The following is a 23463-nucleotide window of genomic DNA, read 5'->3' on the forward strand; positions in this document are numbered from 1 at the left end:
TATACTTGAGTTGATATATTTGAGCCTGTGTATATAATTTCGGGATTTAGCTGTGATTATAGCTAATATACTGTCAAGTCTTAAAACAAATCTTAAGAATTAAAGTAATGTGGCATGTAGCTGCTGCTCATACTTGCTGATATTAAAAGGGACGTTTATGTTCATGCAGGTAAACCATGCTTAGGTCACAGCTTCTATTTGTTCAAGATCCAAGAAGAAGAAGCAAGTGCATGAAGTGCAAATTCACTGTGTTTGAACAAAATGCATCAATATGTGACAAATACTGAGTACTGTAATAAAACAAAGGCACAAAAGGAAGCTGGGGAAGATGGCATATGAAGATATTACTACTGAATGCTGCCATATGTAGACAAAAATGCTTCTAATTTACAGGTATCAGCTTTTCATTAAATATTTTATTATTAGCTGGGATAGGCTCGAGCCCCTCCCGCACCCCTAAATTTAATGGATGGATGAATGGATGTACCTTGATAAGGTACAAACCATGAATTCTGTTCTACCATGTTTTCCGTAAAATCCTTTTTACTTCTTAAAAAAGAAACAACAGCAGGAAAAATGGTTTTACAGTATATCTCAGCGTAGAACATCATGTTCTAATAAAAATCAAAAGATTATGGCTTAGGTTATGGTTATGGCTACTTACTGTCTATGTATGTAACTAATAGGTTCTATTAAACTAAATCCATATTCTAATTTATTTTAGGACAGTAGGGGATCTTCGGCCATGGTCAGTCTCCTGTCTGTTAATTTTTTTATTATCATTTCATGAAATTTGGTTAGGTAATATAATCTTGCTGACAGACTGACAAGAATTTGATACATATGTGAAGAACAGTATTGCATAATGGGCACAGAGAATAAGCACAGCATTCCCACCTGACAGCAGCTTTAAGAACTGGAAGCACATTAGATTCGATTACAGGCAGAATTATAGAATATTTTTAAACCTTCGCTACATAATTTTCATGTTATACTAACAATGAAGCTATATGGGGCGTTTTTGACATATTCAGTAAAAGCTACATAGGCCAGGTGTCCCCATGGCAACAGAGGAATTTAAGGCACAGTGAGGAAATCATGACTTTATTGATTTTTAATTATTTTTTATCAAGGGGACAAACACTGAAAGCACATTTGAACCTTTGTTGTTTGTGCAGACTTTTACTTTTGTCTAAATTAGTTTGCCTGTTTGTTACAGAGCATGCATTTTTTTTCCTGAGGCCAGTAGGAAAAGTAGTCTGAAGTTGAACTGACATTTTATCCTACATCTTATCCTATTCACGTGACACATTTCTAGGGTCAAGGCAAGTTCACTGAAATGTCCAATTAGTCTTCAAGCAAAGAACTGAATCTCGATCGAAAACTTGATTGAATATTCAATGTTGCTGGCCTACTTTTAACAGAGCTGACTTTTCCAGGATTCGCTAAGTTTCACTGGATAGAAAAGTATACAAGATTTGTCCAGTGCTACCATGAACACCAGACCTTAAATAGCCAGACTCACTATAACTGAGTAACACGGTCATGGTTTGATCAACAAATGCTCAGTGAAAACTGCTGCATTATTTAGTATCTGCTGTAATTACAAGTAAGAACTACGCCATCAGACTATTATCAACTTAATGACAGTATTATGCACTTCATTTGCATTTGTCTGTGAACGTCGAATTGTTCACCTTTAGTGTCTTCACCCCTTGAAAGCTGTAAACACTGCATACTGTTCAGCGACTGGAAGCCACTGGCAAACAATCCATGCACTCTTTGAGCGGAATTATGTGAAAAGCAGAGCGGCTGTTGCATTTTTTGCGGCAAATTTGCGTCACAACAGGTCTAACCTATTAGATATTCAACGCAGAAATTCACGACTTAGTGATATGGGTTGCTTTACCTACCTGCACTCATGCACCCATATGTAACGTTTGACAGCCTGCAGATTACCAGGGCTCAATGAAACGCAGGCTGGGCATAGTTTTGCTCCCCCCCCCCCCCCCCCCCCCTCCCCGGCTCTGTTCAGGGTATATGCGTGCTCCACCGAAGATCGTGGTCAGTGTCTACCGTGTCCGTTCTCCACGCTGTTCTCCCTTCATAGCCTAAGAGCGCACCGTGTGAGTGTAGGCGACTTAATGAGGAGAGACTGAAGATTTTCTTTTAAACCACTGGATGTCATTTCATCTCCTCTTTGTGTGCTGAATAAGAAGTAGCCTCAAATACGTCGTTGGGAGAGAAAGCTTTGAAGCCCCCACAGTTGGGTAAGTATCATGATGTTCTTTCGAGTTATTATCCCCAGTCATTCATGAGAATGGGAATATTCATTTCTTGACGTATGTGTGTATTTAGTGGATAATGAGCGGCATAATAATAGCTGTAGATTTAAGTGACAAGAAAAAAAAAGCCCCAACAGAAAACAGCTTCAACTGTGCATCATCAAACACTTAAATGGTGCAGTGCACACAGCTGTCTGCGAGAACAGCAGGTGATTTGGAGAATTCGGTGAAAGCTTACTGAGTACACAGTGATTAATCAACCTGCACGCACTGCCACCGATGGATAATTAAACAGGGGTCACGTGCTTACCATCATTTGAAGTTTCTCGGCGTTTTGAGCTCAGCTTGATTAAAAGTGTTTGCTTTTCGCTCGGTGATCATTTGTCTTGTGCGACTGAAAGCGCAAAAGATCCTGGTGTGTTTTTCCACAGTGAAACTGTAACAGAGCAAAGACTTTAAGAAGAGCCTTACACATTCATATCACTGATATTTGTAGCATCAGAAATGCAATTTATGTAGGTGTGTAACCATTAATCACTGAGATTCAATAAAGGACCTGCCAACACATGGCACTTGGATTCACCAGGACCTTTAGAGAGAAGGCGGTATGATCGTACAAAAGGAATGCTTCCTATCAACATCTCTATCGGAGGAAACTTAAACAGGCTTCAAGCCAAATATATGAAATGTTTTGGGGATTTTGTGGATGTTTATGCACACTAATGATTGAGAAACCTTTCATTACACACAGGGGGACCTTTGATGTGTGTGCAACCTTAATTGGTCGAGGTTTTATAAAGAAAATGTAGCTTTGCCAGTGCAAAACACGAGTGTGGGCATTTGTATAGTTTCCAGACTAGCTGTGTCAAAAGAAACTGCTGCTCCACTGAATGTCTGTCCTTGTTGAGTGAGTGTTTAAGCCTTTACATCTTCAGCCCTCTCAGCTTTTTTTTCTGTAAGACAGAAAGGCGGAGTAGTTCAAAGCCATGCTATGGTTCAGTGCACTCAGTGAGAAGTTCACATCACTGAACAAGCATCCTGGCCTTGCTGTCTCTCATTCTGTATCATTTGTAACACTAGACCACATGCCACACACAAGGTTTTTAAGGTTTTTTCTTTATATTTTTATATCACCAAGTAGTAGTTGCTTCTTCGTCTCCCCAGGATGAAATAGCCAATTTGGTGTATTTACTGAGCTGCCCTTCATCCATAAATCAGCTGCTTGTATTTTCCATTAGCTTCATGAATGAGCTGTTGTTCCTGCTGATGTGAATGCAGTTATATACTGTCATATAGTGCTCGCATTATGAAAACACTGCTTTTTTTGCTTCATGAAATCATTAACATAATGTCACCAGTGTTTAAGAACGAGTGCTGCTCTTCTGCTTGACTTACTTTAAATATTATTTGCAGTCTGTTTTGAAGACTGTCAGATGAATTCGCTATGCTTACCTAACGGAGACATTTGGAGAGTGGCTCACACATTCATTGTCTTTATCCGCTTTTTAAAAAAAACAAGGGTATGGGGATTTTTTTCCCCTTTGAAATACCATTCAAGGAATTGCACTAGTCATTCTTGTAATTCAAAAAGCTAACAATCATGAATAAGAACAATTAACTGAAAGAAGATTTGATTGAAATTTGGTATACAAATTTGACAAAAATTGATTGACTAGATCTAACTAATAGTCACATTTATACCACACACATATTAATTTATCTGTTCTGGAGATTTTGTAGGTCTTGTAAGTCTCGTGTTGATCAAGGAAGAATTTAAGCATAAAAATGTGGAAACTTAGAAGTGGTTTTGTTTTACAAATTCTTAATTTGATGCCAGCATCAAGTCTCAAAAAAGGGCATATAGGGCTGTCCCCTACATTTTTCATAGCAGGCTTGTACAAGTCATTTTATGAGTATTTCTTTAAGTTACTTAAAAAGCTACTTTCATCTGCTTCCTTATTCATAAGATGTCACCCCAGCAGGTTGTCCCACATGATGTAAGCCCGAAGGGATTTGTGTCTCCTTCCAGGATTGAACCAGGGACTCTGCAAATGCTGTTATCCACTTATTTCTTTAAGCTATAATAACCCTTAACAATAAATATTCCTGGACAGGGCATATATTACTAATATAACTGCTAAAATAGGAAATGGTATTTCTATAGTTAAATGCCATGCAAGGTCTTTGACACCAAAATCCATGCAAAATCCAGTAGTATGGTCGGGTGGTACAATGGAACGGATTAAGAAATTGCAAATGTTACAAAATAAGGCAGCAAAAATGATTTGAGTGGTTGTGGGCGTAGAACAAATATTGTAAGAATGCATAAATGTCTTAATTCAGTTAATTGTAAAATTTAGATTTCTTTATTCTTTACTTGTATTTATTAGAAATATTATTGTTACAAAGGTAGTAATTCATTTGTATAAAAACTGTATTTCAGTATAGACAGAATATGCTACTAGTTAGGTTAGTTCGATTTTTGTTACCCAAACCAAGAACCAGTTCAATCAAAAGAACAGTTTTGTATAAGGCTATGGAAGAACTGAATTTGTTACCAATGCAGATAATACAAGAAACCAGTAAAACTGGATTAAATAATTGGAACTGGATTTGGTCTGACTTTTGACCAGTGTTAAAAATGGCAACATGAATTTGAAATATTGTCTGTGCACTGTAGTAATGATGGTAAATCAGTCTTATCTGTGCAAAGGTTAGGTTATCAATGCTTACCCTGATATGAGACCTTTGCATTGTCAAAATGTAAAGCTGCGTTGCAGCAGCTGATGGGGATCTTAATAAACTAAACTAGACTAAACTGATTGTTGTTGCACAATACTGGCTTGGTATGTAATCTCTAAATCTGACTTCATTCCAATAGGCCCAAGTGAGAACAGCTACAGTAAGTCATCAAAAAAGAAACCACAGTAGGAGGCTGCTATGAAGAAAATGGACCACACAGCCACAGACAGCTGGATTGTGGACAACAACCCTGACTCCTCCACAGTGAAAAACTCCTGTCACCCAAATCTGAAGGTAGTCTACTTTCTCCCTCTTACCGAAAACAATCTTAAGTGAGTCAATATTCACAAAAAATTGGCATCGTGTATTTTTAATTTCTAAATACTAAAAAAAAATTATAATTCTTTTGTTCTCATTCTTAAAAAGTCCAAACATCAAACTGGGAGGACATTCCTTTCTACATTTCTTTTATAAAGCCTGTAATTACACATGAGACCAGCCAACGGAGACGGTTTTGTTTACCAGAGAAAAGTCATATGAACACGTAGAAATCATTTCAGCCAAAAAGGACAAAGGCCCCACATGTTTGTCATTTTCCCAAGTCATCTGACTGGCCTAGAGGGTGCACACAAATCTCTCTCTCTTTCTATCAAGTGGGATCACGTGCGTCTAAAAGACACAGAGTAGATTCATTAGTTGGCGGCATTCATTTATGTGCTTTCACGTGTAAGTAAATGCTAGTACTCGAGATAACTCTTCAGCCAGTTTGTGTAAAAACACGTTATCACACTTTTTTCTCTGTATTGACGAATCTATCAAACACCCACTTAAAATATGAGTTAAGTGTAGGGCATGTAAGCCTTGTTAATGACCATGCGAGGTTTAGTGCAACAGCTCACGGTGCCCTTTGGACTTGGTATTAAGTCGCTGTGAAAAATTTCTTAGACAAAGTTTGTGCTTTTGTAAAAGAGGTCTGAAAGGAGGTTTTGTGCCTCTTTATTGGATTATGAGGCACACTGAGCAATAATTAAAAAGCTGCTTAGTGAACTGCTTAGGTAACTACAAGAAACAGTTACATGGAATTCCAGTAATGCTGCTTTTTCCCTCTGTGTGTGCTTTCCATTTCTGCATAGTAAAGCTATAACAAACCTCTCAGCTGGTTCTACCGATACAAGCGTTCTGCATACTTTTGATCTGAGCAGTCTCCATGCTTGTTAATCTCAGATTAGGCTTGTCCTACGTGCATGTGTTCCTTGTCACTTGCAGACACTCTGAATATTCCAGTTGCCGTTGCTACGACATGAAACTCTCGTTTAAATTCTTGTTGAAATGTGTTTCATTTGTCTAGCGATGATTTACAGAGACAGGCCACCAGAGATTTGGCTTTAGTTTTGTGGAGAAATTTCAGTGCTTATCCGAATTTCAGGTTTTTTTTTTTTAAATTGGTGTTAAGATTTTTTTATGTGAAACGTTACCTTTCCTTCAATGTACAAAACATTTCTGTAAGTTTCTGTAAGCATATTATCTGTTTTTAATAGAGGTTTCAATAAATGTTAAATGGTAAAATTTAATGTGTTATTAAAAAATATAGGTTAAAAAAATTTTTTTAAGAAATTAATACAGAAAATTCCTTAATTTTTAAAATGTACATTGTACCATATTTATACTGTGTTGGTATATATAAGCTCCCGGCTGATGGTCAGTTTCTATAGAAAAGTGTTAATGGTGAAAATTGATTCGTTTGAATCAATTCGTTTTCTTTTGCTAAAAAGGAAAAGTCCAGAGTACATTATTTTTCACAGTGTGCAATACAAAGGGAAGCATATGAAATGGAAGTAAGAGAGTAAAGTAAAGTAAGTGTGGATGGAGTGCTGCTGCTCAAATGTGGATATAGTGACAAAGCAATACGATGTCCTCAATGCCTTCAGTAGAGGAACGAGAGTCTGCTAATTATTAGGGCCGAGGTCATTGTAAAAGAAAAAGAAACAAGTACGCTCGCAGGGCCCTTGGATGTGGATGGTTTCCTTAAGGATCTAGCTTGGGTTTGCAGAGACTTGTGGAGGTTTTTTACTGAATGATACACGTCTGTAACAGGGGTACTAAAGAAGAGAGTTTATACAATAGTTGACCTTTGGAGGAACAATGCAGTTTTCACTGTGGCCATGGATCACTGGGCTGGCACTGTCTCGGGGATATTCGAACGTGTATGGGAGTTTGTCCAGCTAGTATGAATGTGTTTTGCACATTTATTGTGATGTCCTGTATGGGGTGTGAATAATGATCCTATTTATGATAATTTTGTCTGTTATGCAATCATTATGTTTTAAAATATAACTTTAAATTGTATGAAAAACAAAGTGAAAAGAATTTGATATTTCTGGACAAGTAGAAAATAGGTTATATTGACATATTTATTATAATGCATTTATAATGCATTGCAGTTTGTTGTTTGGATGCAGTCTTTTCTGCTTTCACTATTTTTAATCCCTTACAGTGCAGGCTATGGTTACCGCTCACCTGTTTCCAATTATGTGTCCAAGGATGTGTCTGTGTCCTTGTGGGATTGGCTTCTCTAATCCTCCCTTTGTGACTGACTGTCAGTGTCCACAGGCGGCTGAGCAGAAGAAGGGGGGTGCTCAATACACTCTCTGGCCCAGCGCATATTGCCAGCTGCCCTTTTATAAAGATGTATCTGAACTGCAAATTCATGTCATACATACACACATGTATCCCCAAAGAAATGCATTCACGTGCGCTGCTGTAGCTCACTGGGTTCAGCATGCAACCCATATCCCATATGCCCATATAAGGCTATTGCAGAGGCTCAGGTTTAAATCCACCCCCAGCTGTTTACTGTGTCTTCCCTCACTCTTTCTTCTAGCTTTTCTCTCCACTGCTCTGTCATAATAAAGCCTTAAAACACCCGTATAAAAGAAATACATTCACTAAGTCTTGTGATAGGTTTAAGGTTAATTAGTGCAGGCTTGTGTTTTTGCTTGTTAGTCAAACTTCATCCGGAAATTCATTTTTATTTTGTAGTTGTATTTGAATCTGCGCCTGAAAAATGAAAGTATGAAATTATGAGATGTTTGGACTGCAGTCAAACTCAAAAACAATCACATATCCATATCAGAGCCAGTCTGTCTGACATCGTATTGTTTTTTTCTTTTTGTGTCTCTGCAGATGTTCCTTGCAGCCTTGTCCTTTGCTTACTTTGCTAAGGCTTTATCTGGCAGCTACATGAAGAGCACAATTACACAGCTAGAAAGGCGATTTGATATCCCCAGCTATCTGATTGGCATCATAGACGGCAGCTTTGAAATAGGTGAGTTTCTCAGGCTCTTTCTGTACATTTCTGCATTTATTGGCTGTATTTGTTTATTCTCTATTTATTGTATTTTTATGATACTAATGCTACAGCGAGAGTGCTTAAAGGAGGCTTAAAAGTAGAGATGGGTGAAAAAGCTTATAGTTAGAACTGGATCAGGTGACTCGAAACCATTCCTTAGTTATGCTGTGGAATACTGTGAGGTCTTGAGCCAGTAATATTATGACGGCATGTTAATATTCCCAATACCATTGCATACAACCATCTCATTTAAGCTTTGAATAGTTGCCTTGTTGCATACCTAACTGACTATTGAAGAGTGAAAAATAGTTTTAAGCCACAGTATGCAGACTTGGAGTAATGGTTTATGTCGTTACAGACTTGTAGATCAGAATCAGGGCTTATCAAAGATAACACATCATGTGTATGATGTAGTTAGTGAGACTTTTCATGATTTATGATTCTGAGCAGTACATCTCATGTTTGATGCCTCTGACTCCTCTCCGTCTTCTTTTCTGATCATCTTAACCCTGTAGGGAATTTGCTGGTAATTGCGTTTGTGAGTTATTTTTGTGCCAAGCTCCATCGACCCAAGATCATAGCAATCGGGTGTATTTTGATGTCTTTTGGAACCTTCCTGATTGCCATGCCTCATTTCATCATTGGCCGGTAGGCAAAGCGCAGTGTCTGAATGCATGCATCGCTGTTCACAAATTCCATTCACATATTACTTTGATCTCTGTAGTCTCTGATGTATTTGTGCTTCACATTGTGAATATCTAATAATACCTGGTGCTTTCTCCCTTCCCTTGTTTAACAGTCACATTGGTATTTTATACGCAGCTATAAGATCGAAACATCAATTAGATCTTCAGTGAATTCGACCAATAACCTCTCTCCATGTCCGGCAAGCTCACCTGAGTCCCTGAGGGCAGGTGACAGACCCTTTATACTGCCTTCTAGAGGTAAGGCAAAAAACATTTATGTTGTTTATGACAATTGCTTTAACATGTGATTAAGGTTGAACTTTGTTTTTGCAGATACTGTTTGTGCTAGCATCATTGCTAGGTCAGCATATGCATGTTTATGTTTTAAGTCATTTTTGATTATGAATTGTGATAACTTGCACATATCCATGCTATAGTACTAAATGAGTAGGCTATTCATTCTGTTGGCTGTGAAATAAAAATGATACAGTACTTTTTATAAGGTGCTATAGGTACATAAATGCAAAAAGGTCATTTTAGTCCATTATAGGGAAGTTTCTAGGAAATGTGATGGTGTTATATCATATAAAGGCCAGCTTTTTTGAATATATATGCAGATATGAGAAGTTATCGGCATGAAATTAAAATGACTGGATACTTACGTAAAGCTTTGTAGGTGCATGAGGGCCAAAAATAGGTCCTTTTAGCCTGTTGCTTGGTAGTTTCTAAATGTTGATGTCAAAATATCTAATGCTGATAAGAACCTTCAGGGGTCTAAGATTAACCAAGTGTGTGTCCAACTTCTGATAGTGCAGGCAAAGTTGGGGGACAAAGAAACAAACATACAGACAAACAGAGAGATATTGCGGGGATTATAGTAAGATATGTTGACTTATTGTGATAATAGAATATTTTTCATCAATGTTTTGTTAGTGTAAATCATAATGTATAGTTTCGGCCCATCTGGCAGATGGCGAGGCCGTTCATAAATCACACAAGTCTTCCTATTGTATTGTTCAGAATTCAACCAATCTTACACATAACAGTCACCACGTGTGTCATAATCCAAACTGTTCTCAAGGTCAAGCTCAAGGTCACAGTTGTTGTTTTATGGCCAGTAACCTGCAAAATTGAGATGGATCATGAGCTGCATAAGGCTCTATGTCATTGACATTCTGACTGCTGTTTTTAAACTGCAGGCTGTGAAAAAGAGTCCAGTGTTTCCATGTGGATCTATGTCCTGGTGGGAAATATCCTGCGTGGGATTGGAGAGACTCCAGTGCAGCCTTTGGGAATCTCCTATATTGATGACTACGCACAGTCCGATAATGCTGCTCTCTATATTGGTAATCCACCTTCGTTGCAGCTGAGAGCTTTGATAGGAATTTTTTTTATTAGAAATTTTTTGGAAGGTTATTTTGAAACTAGAAAATTAGGTACTACTAAAGATGAGTTAACCTTCTATAGATTTCTGTAATAGGAATATTCTTGTTTCACTGTGCTTTCATGTTAGGGAAATATTGGATGTCTTTAAAAGAAATAAAAAAAACCCCAAAGTGCTGTCAACAGGCTGAAAAAAAAACAGTTTTGTAATGTTGTTTAAGTTGAACTTAAACAATAATATACTGCAGAGACTGCACAGGTAGGCGAACATCTGCTTATTAGAGATGAGAACAGGTTCACCCTGAGCTCATGTGACAGATGAAAAGTGGTTCTGGAGAAGCTGTGGAGAACATGATACTGCCTGTAACACTGTTCAGCATGAGTTTGGTGGTGGGTCGGTGATGATCTGGGGAGGTATATCCATGGAGGGATGCACAGACCTCTACAGGCTACGCAAAATAACCATGACTGCCATTAGTCATAAGGATGAAATCCTTGGCCCTACTATCAGACTCTAGTGCAGTCAGTCCTGGGTTCCTCCTGGTGCACAACAGTACCCGGCCTCATGTGGTGAGTGTGCAGGCGGTTCCTGGAGGATGAAGGACTTGACACCACTGACTGCCCCCTTCACACACCTGAGCTAAATCCAATAAAAAAAATCTAGGAGCTATTATGCTTCGGTTCATCCAATGTTGCCAATTTGCACCTGGCCGTCTCATTAGGAGCATGCACTAGTATTGTCCTGCAAGCACGTGGCGGCCATACAAACTACTGAGCACCATTATGAGCTGAAATTTTGGCAAAATGGGCGATTGTGGCTCAAGAGTTGGCAGTTCGTCTTGTAATCGGAAGATTGCCGGTTTGAGCCCCGGCTCTGACAGTCTCAGTCGTTGTGTCCTTGGGCAAGACACTTCTCCCGTTGCCTACTGGTGGTGGTCAGAGGGCCCGGTGGCGCCAGTGTCCGGCAGCCTCGCCTCTGTCAGTGCGTCCCAGGGCGGCTGTGGCTACAATGTAGCTTGCCATCACCAGTGTGTGAATGGGTGGATGACTGAATGTGTAAAGCGCTTTGGGGTCCTTAGGGACTAGTAAAGCGCTATACAAATACAGGCCATTTACTAAAATGGACGAGCCTCCTGCATCATTTGGTCACTCTGAAAATAACTCTTTTCCATGAAGCAATTTGGCATATTTCTTTTTTGTTAACCTATTACCTGGTCCATATCAGTATAGAGATCCAGATTATTTTCCCCCCAATGAGATCTGACATGTTTTCAAAGTGTCCCTTTAATTTTTTGAGCAGGGTATTTGAGCCATTCCTATTGTAGGAATAAAATTGGAACGTTTGTTGTATGTAAGCACAACCAAAGCAAAGATGTCAAGTTCAGAGTATGAGGGGAAAGAAAGCTCATTTTGAGAAAAAAAAACTTAATGCATCTTTATTAGAAAACACTAAATATCATCATACAGCTGCTCCATCATATAACTAACGGTGCCTGACTACAGTTACACTGTTTTTGCCTGTAGTGGCTCTCTTCATTTTCAGTTTTCAGAAGTTTTAAGAAGATTTACTAAACTATCCAGTACAGTTTGATTTCTTTTTGTTCATAGGACATAATGTAATCCATTATGATTAGATGGATCTTGCCACCTGGCTTTTCTTTAAAAATTAGAGTTCTGATATAAGTTGACTGTACTGTATAATATAATGAACAATATTTTTTTTTAATGATACAGAGATGAACCCAACATATATTAGGCTATAAGTAGGTGTTTTTTGTGTGTCTCAGGTTGTGTCCAGACAATATCAATAATTGGTCCTGTCTTTGGGTACCTGCTGGGGTCCCTGTGTGCCAAAATCTATGTCGACATTGGATATGTGGACATGGGTGAGTAACATGTCATCTAACAATCAACTACATCTGTAAGAATTTGAAAAAGTAATCAGTAAAAGTAAAAAGTAATCATTTTTGCTTCAACTCAAGTGCTTAAGGAGCATGTGACTTTAGTAAATACATAATTGTGGTTAATTACAATCATAAAAGAATGAACAGCGCCAACAATGTGCTTCTGTCTTTACAGAAACTATCACTATTACTCCTGGCGATGCCCGCTGGGTTGGCGCATGGTGGCTGGGCTATCTCATTGCTGGTGCCATCACCCTGATGTCTGCCGTTCCTTTCTGGTTCCTGCCAAAATCACTGCCAGTGCCTGTGGAAAAGCATGACACCAACTGCACACCAGAGCAAACCAGATTTATTAAAGATTCCCCAGGCTTGAAGCACATGTTCAGACCCGAGGAGCCAGCTAATTTACATCTGATGGCCAGTGGTAGGATAGTGATCACAGTGTGCTTTATGAAAGAATGTTGATTTTCCATTTTAACCGTATTATTAAACTGACTGCGTGCAATTAATGGAATCTTAACGGCTCTAAGATCTGTTTTACTGCTATAGTATATATAATACTGTCATTTCTGTCGACAGTAAACACAAATAGAAGTTTATTCCTTCTTGTCAATGTGAGAAAATCAAAATAGTTTTAATGATGCATCAAAATAAAAGGCTGAGGTTACTTCAAGAAGTGAAAATCACTCATTTAAACATCCTTTCACAGAATTCGTCCCCACATTGAAGAGTCTCCTTGGAAATCCTGTGTACACCATCTACTTATGTGTGACCATTGTTCAGTTCAACTCTCTCATTGGTATGGTCACCTACAAACCCAAATACATTGAGCAACACTACGGCCAGTCAGCTTCAAAAGCCAATTTTCTCATGGGTGAGCAAGATATTATACTAATTTATAATGTTTACCTCGTTTGGATTATTTTGTTCTTTTATCTTTGTAAGTGAGATCTTTGTAGAGCTAAAAGCTTGTTTAGAACCACTGCTGTTTAGCTGAAAAGTACCTATTTAAGGATGCAAAGTGATGTGAGCTGGATGGTCATCATAAGAGTTTCATGAGCTGGCTTTTGATCAATTTTTTATACCCCGACTCCCACTTCCCTCTTAAGTAAATGCTGCAAATTCAAGATGACAACCTGGTTTACCTCAGTCCTTGGGCATTTGACAGACAAATGACAGGCATTGATTTAAAAGCACTTAAGGCAATCAGACCAATTAACATGTCTCCCTGATGTGAATGGAAACTGCTCTTTTTGTCCCCTGTAACCGAGTAGGTTAAGAGTACATCGGCTGATGAGAAATACGTCCCAGATCCTCTGAACCACCATAACTTTTTTTCATCTTTCGCAACATGACTTAAGTAAAATATAAATGAGAGTGCTTTGATATACATGAATGTTCTGCCTTTGATCCCTTCTGGCGAGGGATGTTGCTGCCTGATATCGCCTGTTTAAGTTCTTTCTCGATTCTCCATCCATTTAAGGATACGCTGTATTCTGCGGTTTTTCATAGGCATGATCAACATACCTGCAGTGGCCCTTGGGATGTTCTCTGGAGGGGTTGTGATGAAAAAGTACAAGCTGACTATCATGGGAGCCGCTAAATTTGCCTTTGGGACCTCTCTACTGGGCTACTTTCTGTCACTCCTATTCTTTGCCATGGGCTGTGAGAACGCTAAGGTCGCAGGCATCACAGTTTCATATAGTGGGTATGTAATACCTTTGTATATTTTCCTTAGTGGACTTGAATGTCATCAAACCAGGAAGTAGATTCAGAGAAAAAGGGATTGGGGTTTTATTTATTTAATCTGTCACTGTTCTTAATTCCATGCACGGTAATGGCTCGTTTTTCTTGTCTGATCGATGTTTTAAAAGGGCTGACAATCACATGCCTTTTTTTTGTGTCACATGCAGACTGGGGGGCTTATCTTATCAGGAGCAGTCTCTCATCTCTGACTGTAATTCGGATTGTTCGTGCACAAGCAGAGAGTGGGATCCAGTGTGTGGAGAGAATGGGATCACCTACGTGTCCCCGTGTTTGGCTGGATGCAGCTCCTCCACTGGCTCTGGCAAGAACACGGTCAGACACACACCACTGCCCTCATGAAACGTGCATGTTTTTCAGTAAACGCAGCATGATATTCAGGCTTGATTCTCAATTTTCATTCATATCGTACCGCAGAGTAGCATGTGACATTTCCGTGATACAGACAGAACAAGTGTTTCCTTCTGTGCCGCAGCTCATTTATCACTGAATTACACCTTGTTTTCTTTTCTGTCAGGTGTTCAACAATTGCAAGTGTCTCACGGCGGCTAATACCCAACCAGGCAACTTGACAGCCACACTGGGTCAGTGTCCACACAGGGACAGCTGTGAGAAAGTCTTTCCGTACTTCCTGGCTATGTCTGTCCTCAGTTCCTTCATCATCTCTCTTGGGGGTACACCCGGCTTCATGCTGCTTGTCAGGTCTGTCATATTCTGCTTTTGTGCCTTAAAGCCACTTTTTGCTGTAATGTTGTTTGTATTGTTCTGAAACGTCTCCCTCTAAGAAATACAAATGTCATTCTTTTATTGTCATTCTTTAAGTGTTGCCAGGTTAAAAGTTAAGTCCTGTCTAATACCACAGTGTTGTTTCTAAAGGTGCATTAAACCTGAGCTGAAGTCTCTCGCTCTTGGAATCCACACCTTGGCCACACGTACCCTTGGTGAGAACCACCTTTGCTGTTCTTGGCATACATCACTGTCTACTTCATTTAAATTTCAGGCTCACAGACATTTCCCTCAAGCTGACATTCAGCATGATATATACAGTGGGGCAAAAAAGTATTTAGTCAGCCACCGATTGTGCAAGTTCCCCCACTTAAAATGATGACAGAGGTCAGTAATTTGCACCAGAGGTACACTTCAACTGTGAGAGACAGAATGTGAAAAAAAAATCCATGAATTCACATGGTAGGATTTGTAAAGAATTGATTCGTAAATCAGGGTGGAAAATAAGTATTTGGTCAATAACAAAAATACAACTCAATACTTTGTAACATAACCTTTGTTGGCAATAACAGAGGTCAAACGTTTACTATAGGTCTTTACCAGGTTTGCACACACAGTAGCTGGTATTTTGGCCCATTCCTCCATGCAGATCTTCTCAAGAGCAGTGATGTTTTGGGGCTGTCGCCGAGCAACACGGACTTTCAACTCCCGCCACAGATTTTCTATGGGGTTGAGGTCTGGAGACTGGCTAGGCCACTCCAGGACTTTCAAATGCTTCTTACGGAGCCACTCCTTTGTTGCCCGGGCGGTGTGTTTTGGATCATTGTCATGTTGGAAGACCCAGCCTCGTTTCATCTTCAAAGTTCTCACTGATGGAAGGAGGTTTTGGCTCAAAATCTCACGATACTTGGCCCCATTCATTCTGTCCTCAACACGGATCAGTCGTCCTGTCCCCTTGGCAGAAAAACAGCCCCATAGCATGATGTTTCCACCCCCATGCTTCACAGTAGGTATGGTGTTCTTGGGATGCAACTCAGTATTCTTCTTCTTCCTCCAAACACGACAAGTTGAGTTTATACCAAAAAGTTCTACTTTGGTTTCATCTGACCACATGACATTCTCCCAATCCTCTGCTGTATCATCCATGTGCTCTCTGGCAAACTTCAGACGGGCCTGGACATGCACTGGCTTCAGCAGCGGAACACGTCTGGCACTGCGGGATTTGATTCCCTGCCGTTGTAGTGTGTTACTGATGGTGACCTTTGTTACTTTGGTCCCAGCTCTCTGCAGGTCATTCACCAGGTCCCCCCGTGTGGTTCTGGGATCTTTGCTCACCGTTCTCATGATCATTTTGACCCCACGGGATGAGATCTTGCGTGGAGCCCCAGATCGAGGGAGATTATCAGTGGTCTTGTATGTCTTCCATTTTCTGATGATTGCTCCCACAGTTGATTTTTTCACACCAAGCTGCTTGCCTATTGTAGATTCACTCTTCCCAGTCTGGTGCAGGTCTACAATTCTTTTCCTGGTGTCCTTCGAAAGCTCTTTGGTCTTGGCCATGGCGGAGTTTGGAGTCTGACTGGTTGAGGCTGTGGACAGGTGTCTTTTATACAGATGATGAGGTCAAACAGGTGCCATTCATACAGGTAACGAGTGGGGGACAGAAAAGCTTCTTACAGAAGAGTTACAGGTCTGTGAGAGCCAGGGATTTTCCTTGTTTGAGGTGACCAAATACTTATTTTCCACCCTGATTTACGAATCAATTCTTTACAAATCCTACCATGTGAATTCATGGATTTTTTTTTCACATTCTGTCTCTCACAGTTGAAGTGTACCTCTGGTGCAAATTACTGACCTCTGTCATCATTTTAAGTGGGGGAACTTGCACAATCGGTGGCTGACTAAATACTTTTTTGCCCCACTGTATAGTGAGCACAGTTATTGGAATACTGTTTGTTTATAAGGATACACATTTGGAGATCACCAGTAAAAATAGCTTTTTATGTTAAATTAACCCACAGTATTTAGCTTAGTATGGCTAATTATCAGTTTAGCAGTATAATTATTAATATTCGAAGTTATTGTAAGGAAGTCTGACTTGTTTCGATTGTAACCTGTGTTCAGGCGAACCGTGATTTGACTTGAAAATCTGACATAAGTTACTTTATATGTTGTAACACAGCTGGAATACCTGCCCCTATATACTTTGGAGCCATAATTGATACGACCTGCCTCAAATGGGGATACAAGATGTGTGGAGGAAGAGGAGCTTGCAGAATATATGACACTTCAGCTTACAGGTACTTGCAAGATGGCTTTATTTTAACTTTGCATGCAGTTTCTATGGGATTGGCTATCCTTCAAACTCTTGATTTAGTGACCCTGTAATCAATTTATGTGCAAGTTATTACGCACAGCCATGAGTTATGGTTGATTTATTTAAAATGCTGAACCCATAGCAGATCTTAAATGTACAGCTGGAGGAACAGTGCATTCAAAATAAAAAGTGAGGAACAATTGTTAACAACTGTCAGACCAGTGATTTTAAACACTTTCTGGCATTGATTTCTTTTTCTTTGTCTCAGCTTCAGACACCAAAACAAGCACATGTTCATTTTTATCACTAATGATAAAAAGGGATTCAAGTTCAATTCTACCTAAGTAAGGATTAGCATCAGAATTCTATCAGATATTTTCATTACAAAATAATATTGATTCATTCTCCACCCCCCACTACACCAAACTACTGTTGGGGCTCTGCCCATAATCTGAAAACCACTGAACCGCACGCTGTCAGCAGTGAACTGGTGATGTTAGGCACACTAGGGAAACCATTGGTTAGAGACTGCTGCACAACAAAATGATAGCAACCATGTTTAATGACCTCCTTGCACTTGAAATGGTTGCTTCAAAGATGGAAACAAGGTCCAAGACCACTTCAGTCAGTTTTCATCTTCAGACCGACTTTGGTGAGTCAAGACCATGAAAAAAGGGCAACAGGATGGATTCAGTCAAGTATCAGTTTGCTGCTGAATGGAGTCAAGTTGGCAATGACAAACAATTTGCTTGTTTACTGTGAAAAATCATTGAAAATGACAAACCTGGTTCTGTCTGCGTCTACATGTTTTCGTATTACTTTTACACTTAACTCTTAATGTTTTTTTCAGGGTGGAGTGATTGTACAGGATAGATTTTTAATACATTTAAATAAGAAAACTTGGGTGCACTCGTTTAAATTTAGTTAAATCATTCACTTAAATCTTTTAATAAATGGCTCTACAAAACCTTTTAACTTGACGAGGCCAAGTCCTGTTAATTTCTTGTTAATGATCAAGATTGGCTACAACTGGTAGTTTCTTTTTGAACTTCTAACCACAAGTGTGCATTGAGAGTCTGCCCAGAACCTCACAGAATTAAAACAGAAATTCCTCCACAAATAGTGATGTAGTTGCTGAGGAACAGCAATTTAACCACAAAGTGGCACAGACGCTCAGCAACCCTGCTTTTATATTTCTGTCTCTCTTCCACAGCATGTCTTTTAGCCTGTCTTCCTTCTCTCTCCCCAACCGATCGCGGCAGCTGGCCGCCCCTCTCTGCCGAAGGTTTCTTCCTGTTAAAAGGGAGTTTTTCATTCCCACTGTTGCCAAACTGCTCATAGGGGGTCGTTGATGGTTGGGTTGTTCTCTGTATGTATTATTGTAGGGTCTACCTTACAATACAAAACGCCTCGAGGCGCCTGTTGGTGCTGTATAAATAAAATTGAATTGAATTGAATATAGGAACTAGAGTATAATCACTTGGCAGGCAGTTGAGTCAAGCCCCCTGTTGGAAAGAAATGCATCGCAGACAAGTATTTTTCACTTGTGATCACAACATGTTGGAAGTGTGTCTGCGTTCATGAATTAGGCAGCAGCTCTTTGGAAACCTTCACTCATCTTTCTGAGACTGATTGCAGTCGGTCCAAATTGAACTGCAATTCTTTGACAGGTTTCTTCCCACCAGGTGACCGGTGCAATCGCTTTGTGACAGAAGGTGGTCATCCTAGACGTTGAGGGTGTTGCCCACTCTCTGGGCAACCAGCTACAGTAGTTACTGCAACTACGTGCAAAATGCAAAAAAAGTTCAGTAACATCTCTGGGCTATTACAGATTTGACCTTGTCACAGTCAGGTTAGCGGCTGTGTTTTAACATTAGTGCCTGAGAGATTGCAGTTTTGGACCAAAGTATTTTGACTGTAATAAATAAAAAGAGCAGTAATTTTACCTTTTCTTAATTTCAAGTCCTGTCTTTAGTAGAGAGCTAAGATTGTGGAATTACAACATCTTCCAAAAGGACTAGAAGAAAATGCTATTTATACAACTTTGAATGGGAAAAAGTCCAGTAGTTACTAACCTTTAGGGATTTGTAGCTTCACTTAGAGCTGGCCTAAACCGTGATGGAGCAATTTGTACTCTTAACTGTATTGCTTTTTTTTTTGTACAGGATAGTCTACCTGGGTCTGACTTTGGGCTTGAGAACAGTCTCCTTCTTCCTTTGTATTTTGGGATTTGTTCTAATCAAAAGACATATTAGGAAAGAAGAAAAACATGTGCTGACCAATGGGAGTGCAGAGTTGGAAACACTGAGGAAAGAGGAGAACAGCTCTATACATTGTGAGCAGTTTATACTGGCCTTGGACTGCAATCCCGACAGAGAAACTCGCTTGTGAGCCTCGGCGCATCTTCTTTTCTTCTGACTCAGCCCGACCAGCACCTCACCTCACATGTACTGAGGAAGACACACTGTGGACATTTTTCATAGCACACAGAGTATATATATTTGTAAAGGATTTGCGTAGATGTACGGTATCTGAAATTAGTCATTTTATAAACAGTCTGATATTTCTGGAATGTGTATGTGTTTGTGTTTTTCATGAATGGAAGACTTTCATAGAAAAAAAAAAGATTGTAATTGTGTTGTATTTTCTGTTCTTCATTTTTATGATTAAACTTGATAAAATCAAATTTTGCATTTTAACATTTAAGATGCCTGAATATGATGGTTTAACACACCTGTTTGTGCTGTGCTCATGGCTTTGCTTTTAGTTCATGCATACACAGGTCGGTCTAGTGTCTCTCACACCTGGATCGCGTTTCTACTTCTGAATGAAACAATTGATCAAGGGGTAGATCAAAGCTTGAGCGCGGGAGTAGCTCATTGAAAGGGTATCTCCTTTCCATACAGGGCAAAACCACCTTTTCTAGGTGATTATACAATCATTTACTACAAATATCCAACACTGGGCCTCTTGATCACACTGATCATAGCAACAAGTTCAGGAAATATTATTAATTATCATGATAGTTTATTATTCATACTCATATTTATACCATCAAACTGTCACCAAAGTACGATACAGTATGTCAAGATTAGGTTTGCCCTCTTAAAGTCAGTTCAGTTAGAGCCACTAGCTTAAAAGAAGATTATTTCCATCTTCCATATTTTATACTTGAAGATATGAGTCTTACAACCCAAGACTTCCCCAGAGGCAGACGAGGCAGGCAGAGAACGAGTAGAGCTCCTCATACAGATTAAAGTGGAGGTGCTTTTCAAATGGCTTCCAATTTCGCAGTAAATAGCATAGATTATATGAGATTTGTTGATAATCGGCCATCAGCTGATGGCTCACAGACATCTGGTGAAATGGAATTTGTGAGCAGCTTATATATATGTGTATGTATATGTTTTTACAGGAATCTGTGCAGGTTTCTGGAAAACTGAGTAGTGCTTTCATAGGAATTACTATAAGAGGGTAAGTAGCAGTCAGGAGCTGCTAATCAAATGCACATGATTAACTGATCAGCCAGCTTGACTAGCTTTATAAGCAGTTCTGTCAGTTTGCTGGTCTGGAGCATTCAGGTGTATGTTAAAATAATGCAACAGGCTGTGAATCCCCCACAAATTAACCTCAAAGTGACACCTTGTAATGTTCACAGAAATAGGAAAAATCTAAGAGCAGCATCTCAAATTACACAGCTCTCAATTAACATGTGAAATGTTCAAGTTCATGACAGCACATCCCATTATAGTGTATAGTTTATAGTGTACATCCCATTGATGTACAATATAAAAGTCATTACAGTAACACTAACACGTTGTGTTTATAACACAGCTTAGCAGTCAGTAAAAAAAGAAACAATGCATATTCATAATGAAGAGTTACTGTAAGTTAATAGCAAGATTTGTCTATTGCACTCAGTTCAAACTTTAAACAACAATGAAGATTCAAAGACAATAAAAACAGGTCGGGTAGCAAACTAGATACAGCACACAATCGAGAGGTATAAGAAAAAAATATCCATGGAAGGAAGTAAGAGCTGATACTGTGTTCTAGTGTTCACCGATCCTTTTTGTCTTCAGCGCTCTGAAGATTCTGTAAATTAAAAACAGGATCAATGTGGGATTAGCAGTGTGAATATACAGGAGATATTCTGTGATGTGTGTTTATCATGTATTACCTGGAGTTGATGGTGTTCTCTGAGCAGTCTGTCATACTCCTGAGCCAGACCTTTGGCTTGCCTCCTCATTGCCTCAATATCAGCATCAGACTTACGAACAGCTACACACACATATACGCACTTAATGATTACAAATGTGGACTACATATCATAAATGCTTTTCAAAATGTATCTATTGTACAACCATATGACCAAGGGACCTCTTTGTCTACATGCTCTGCAAACATAGGTGCAGCTTCCCATTAACGTATTTAAATTAGGTCGCTCACCCTCCTCGGCAGTCTTCAGCTGACCTGCCAGCTTTTCCACCTCCAGCTTCAGCTGTTGCTTTGCTGCTGACATGGATTTTTCCTTTTCCAGGAAAGACTAAGCACAAAGGATTCTCCTTAGTTACTGATCTTAAGCTGATTATTTAAACAGCAGATGACAGAGCACATGTTAAGTAGAAAGCATAGGAAAATGCTCTGTTGAAATCACAGCATGGTGTGTGCCTACAGTATGCTAATGCGTGGGCATGACCCAGAAACAAACAAACAAAAAAAAAGCAAAGTAATTTTTATTATGTTACTTGACAAAAAAAAAAAAGAAAGAAAAAAAAGAAAAAAATTAACTCTGTTTCTCACTTGCTTGAGGGTCAGTTTGTCCTCCTGGTGCTGCTTAGCTGCTCTCACAGCATTGTCTATTTGTGGCTGAAGACCTGCGCTGTCCTCCATGATGACAGCAACCTGGTTTAGCAAAGTGGCAACCCGACGCATCATACTGTGTTGAAGTCACGAGACAGAAAAAACACAACAAAATAAGACAGTACTTCAACACGCGTGAAAGGTGTGCAGATGGGAAAAGTAAGTGACAAAATTCCACTAACAGCCAGAGAAAGAGAGAGAAGCCAGATATGTAGAGGTTCCTCTGGGCTCTGAAAAGCTTCATGTGGACGTGGTCGTACACATTTGGGTTCACTTTAGCATCTTGCATGGGCTCAGGACCGGAATACTTCTGCACCTCGCGTAAAGCGTCTGGAAAGGCGGACAGAAACATGACCAAGTGGGATTTGAATACACTTGCTATTATTTTTTAATATCTGTCACACAAAGGAGATTATGTCCGACTCACAAAAGCTCGCTTACCCAGGAAAAGAACAATAAGGACCATTATTATTGTAAAAAAGCATTTATTCCAGTAAGGAGATAACCAGCTCCATATTCGCCAGCTGAAAATCAAACGCCACCTGCAATGTAAAGGTATAGAAGGTCTGCTGGGGAAGGATTTGAATGCACTCTACTGGTTATTTGTGTGAACTGCCCGTTTGGGATGATATATCTTTTTAATTATTTCAGAAATTGTGCTCCTTACAGCAAGTATCTAAATAAGCTTTTGATGACTTATGATATGCTTTTAAAATTGCCTTACCGCTGTGCTGATATTAAAGGCACACACAAAATAAGGTTGACTGTGATCTCTGCATACAGGAAGAAAGCCACCACCGTCCACTGGAGAGTCATTGCCACTGTGATTCTCTGCAGAGATAAGCACATTGATCTATGGGTAGTGTTTTATACTTGTGGAAATCTGTTTTGCCTCCATTGACGAGAGCATTTGTCTGATAGATACCAGCTTTTGGATTAAATTACTCTATTAAACAAGTGGAAGTGGGTGTGAAAGTGGCCAAGTATTCCTCTATTTTGATCTAAATTTTGTCTAGGAAACCATACACCACGCACGAGTTTCTGAGCATGCATATAAATGTGTCTACAGGCCTACAAAGCAGGCCAACAGTAGCAGCTATTCGGCTGTTTTCTCTATATGGGACATTTATATCAACATTTATACCAAGTCATTCATCACCGGCTGTTCTGAATGCTGAGCTGGAGCCTACAGCGAAATATAAATCTATACAAAGCAAAAATATAAAGTTGTTGGCTTACCGGACAAAGTTGTATGGTGCAAAGTAGGCTACTGGAAAGTCCAGACGAGCACACATGCGCGCACACATTCACGACAGCTGCTGGGGAGCCTCAGAGCACCCACAGCCCTAAATAAAACTCTGCCGGATGGCCTCATTAGGGAGTCCCCTTTGGATTGCATCCAAACCCTTAAAGTGATCAAAAGATTAGTTTTCAGTGACAGAAT

The 23463-nt window shown here is 39.5% G+C and overlaps 2 protein-coding genes across 4 annotated transcripts; one reads left to right on the forward strand and one right to left on the reverse strand.

The window, feature by feature from the left end:
• Positions 1-2069: 2069 nt before the first annotated feature.
• Positions 2070-19723, forward strand: slco1c1 (solute carrier organic anion transporter family, member 1C1). The gene is made up of 15 exons (XM_006782595.3): positions 2070-2270; positions 5167-5321; positions 8211-8352; positions 8892-9024; positions 9199-9320; positions 10262-10408; positions 12233-12331; positions 12525-12773; positions 13059-13223; positions 13862-14057; positions 14263-14428; positions 14631-14815; positions 14990-15054; positions 17022-17139; positions 19322-19723. Exons 2-15 carry the CDS (start codon positions 5226-5228, stop codon positions 19545-19547), a joined length of 2109 nt encoding a protein of 702 aa, XP_006782658.2. The 5' UTR covers positions 2070-2270; positions 5167-5225; the 3' UTR covers positions 19548-19723.
• A 440-nt stretch (positions 19724-20163) lies between these two features.
• LOC102790333 (B cell receptor associated protein 29) lies at positions 20164-23463 on the reverse strand. 3 transcript variants are annotated; one of them, XM_006782594.3, is made up of 8 exons: positions 23259-23463; positions 22744-22850; positions 22461-22561; positions 22202-22349; positions 21960-22095; positions 21606-21702; positions 21337-21437; positions 20164-21251 (listed from the first exon to the last, which is right to left on the reverse strand). In XM_006782594.3, exons 2-8 carry the CDS (start codon positions 22833-22835, stop codon positions 21216-21218), a joined length of 711 nt encoding a protein of 236 aa, XP_006782657.2. In that variant the 5' UTR covers positions 22836-22850; positions 23259-23463; the 3' UTR covers positions 20164-21215. The 3 variants fall into 3 exon arrangements, with proteins under 3 accessions (XP_006782657.2, XP_087700503.1, XP_087700502.1); XM_087844377.1 differs by lacking the exon at positions 23259-23463 and having other exon boundaries at positions 22744-23215; XM_087844376.1 differs by lacking the exons at positions 20164-21251; positions 23259-23463 and having other exon boundaries at positions 21271-21437; positions 22744-23216.

The sequence above is a fragment of the Neolamprologus brichardi genome, chromosome 7, assembly GCF_056152115.1.
Source record: "Neolamprologus brichardi isolate AB-2024 chromosome 7, ASM5615211v1, whole genome shotgun sequence".
NCBI classification, from domain to species: Eukaryota; Metazoa; Chordata; class Actinopteri; order Cichliformes; family Cichlidae; genus Neolamprologus; species Neolamprologus brichardi.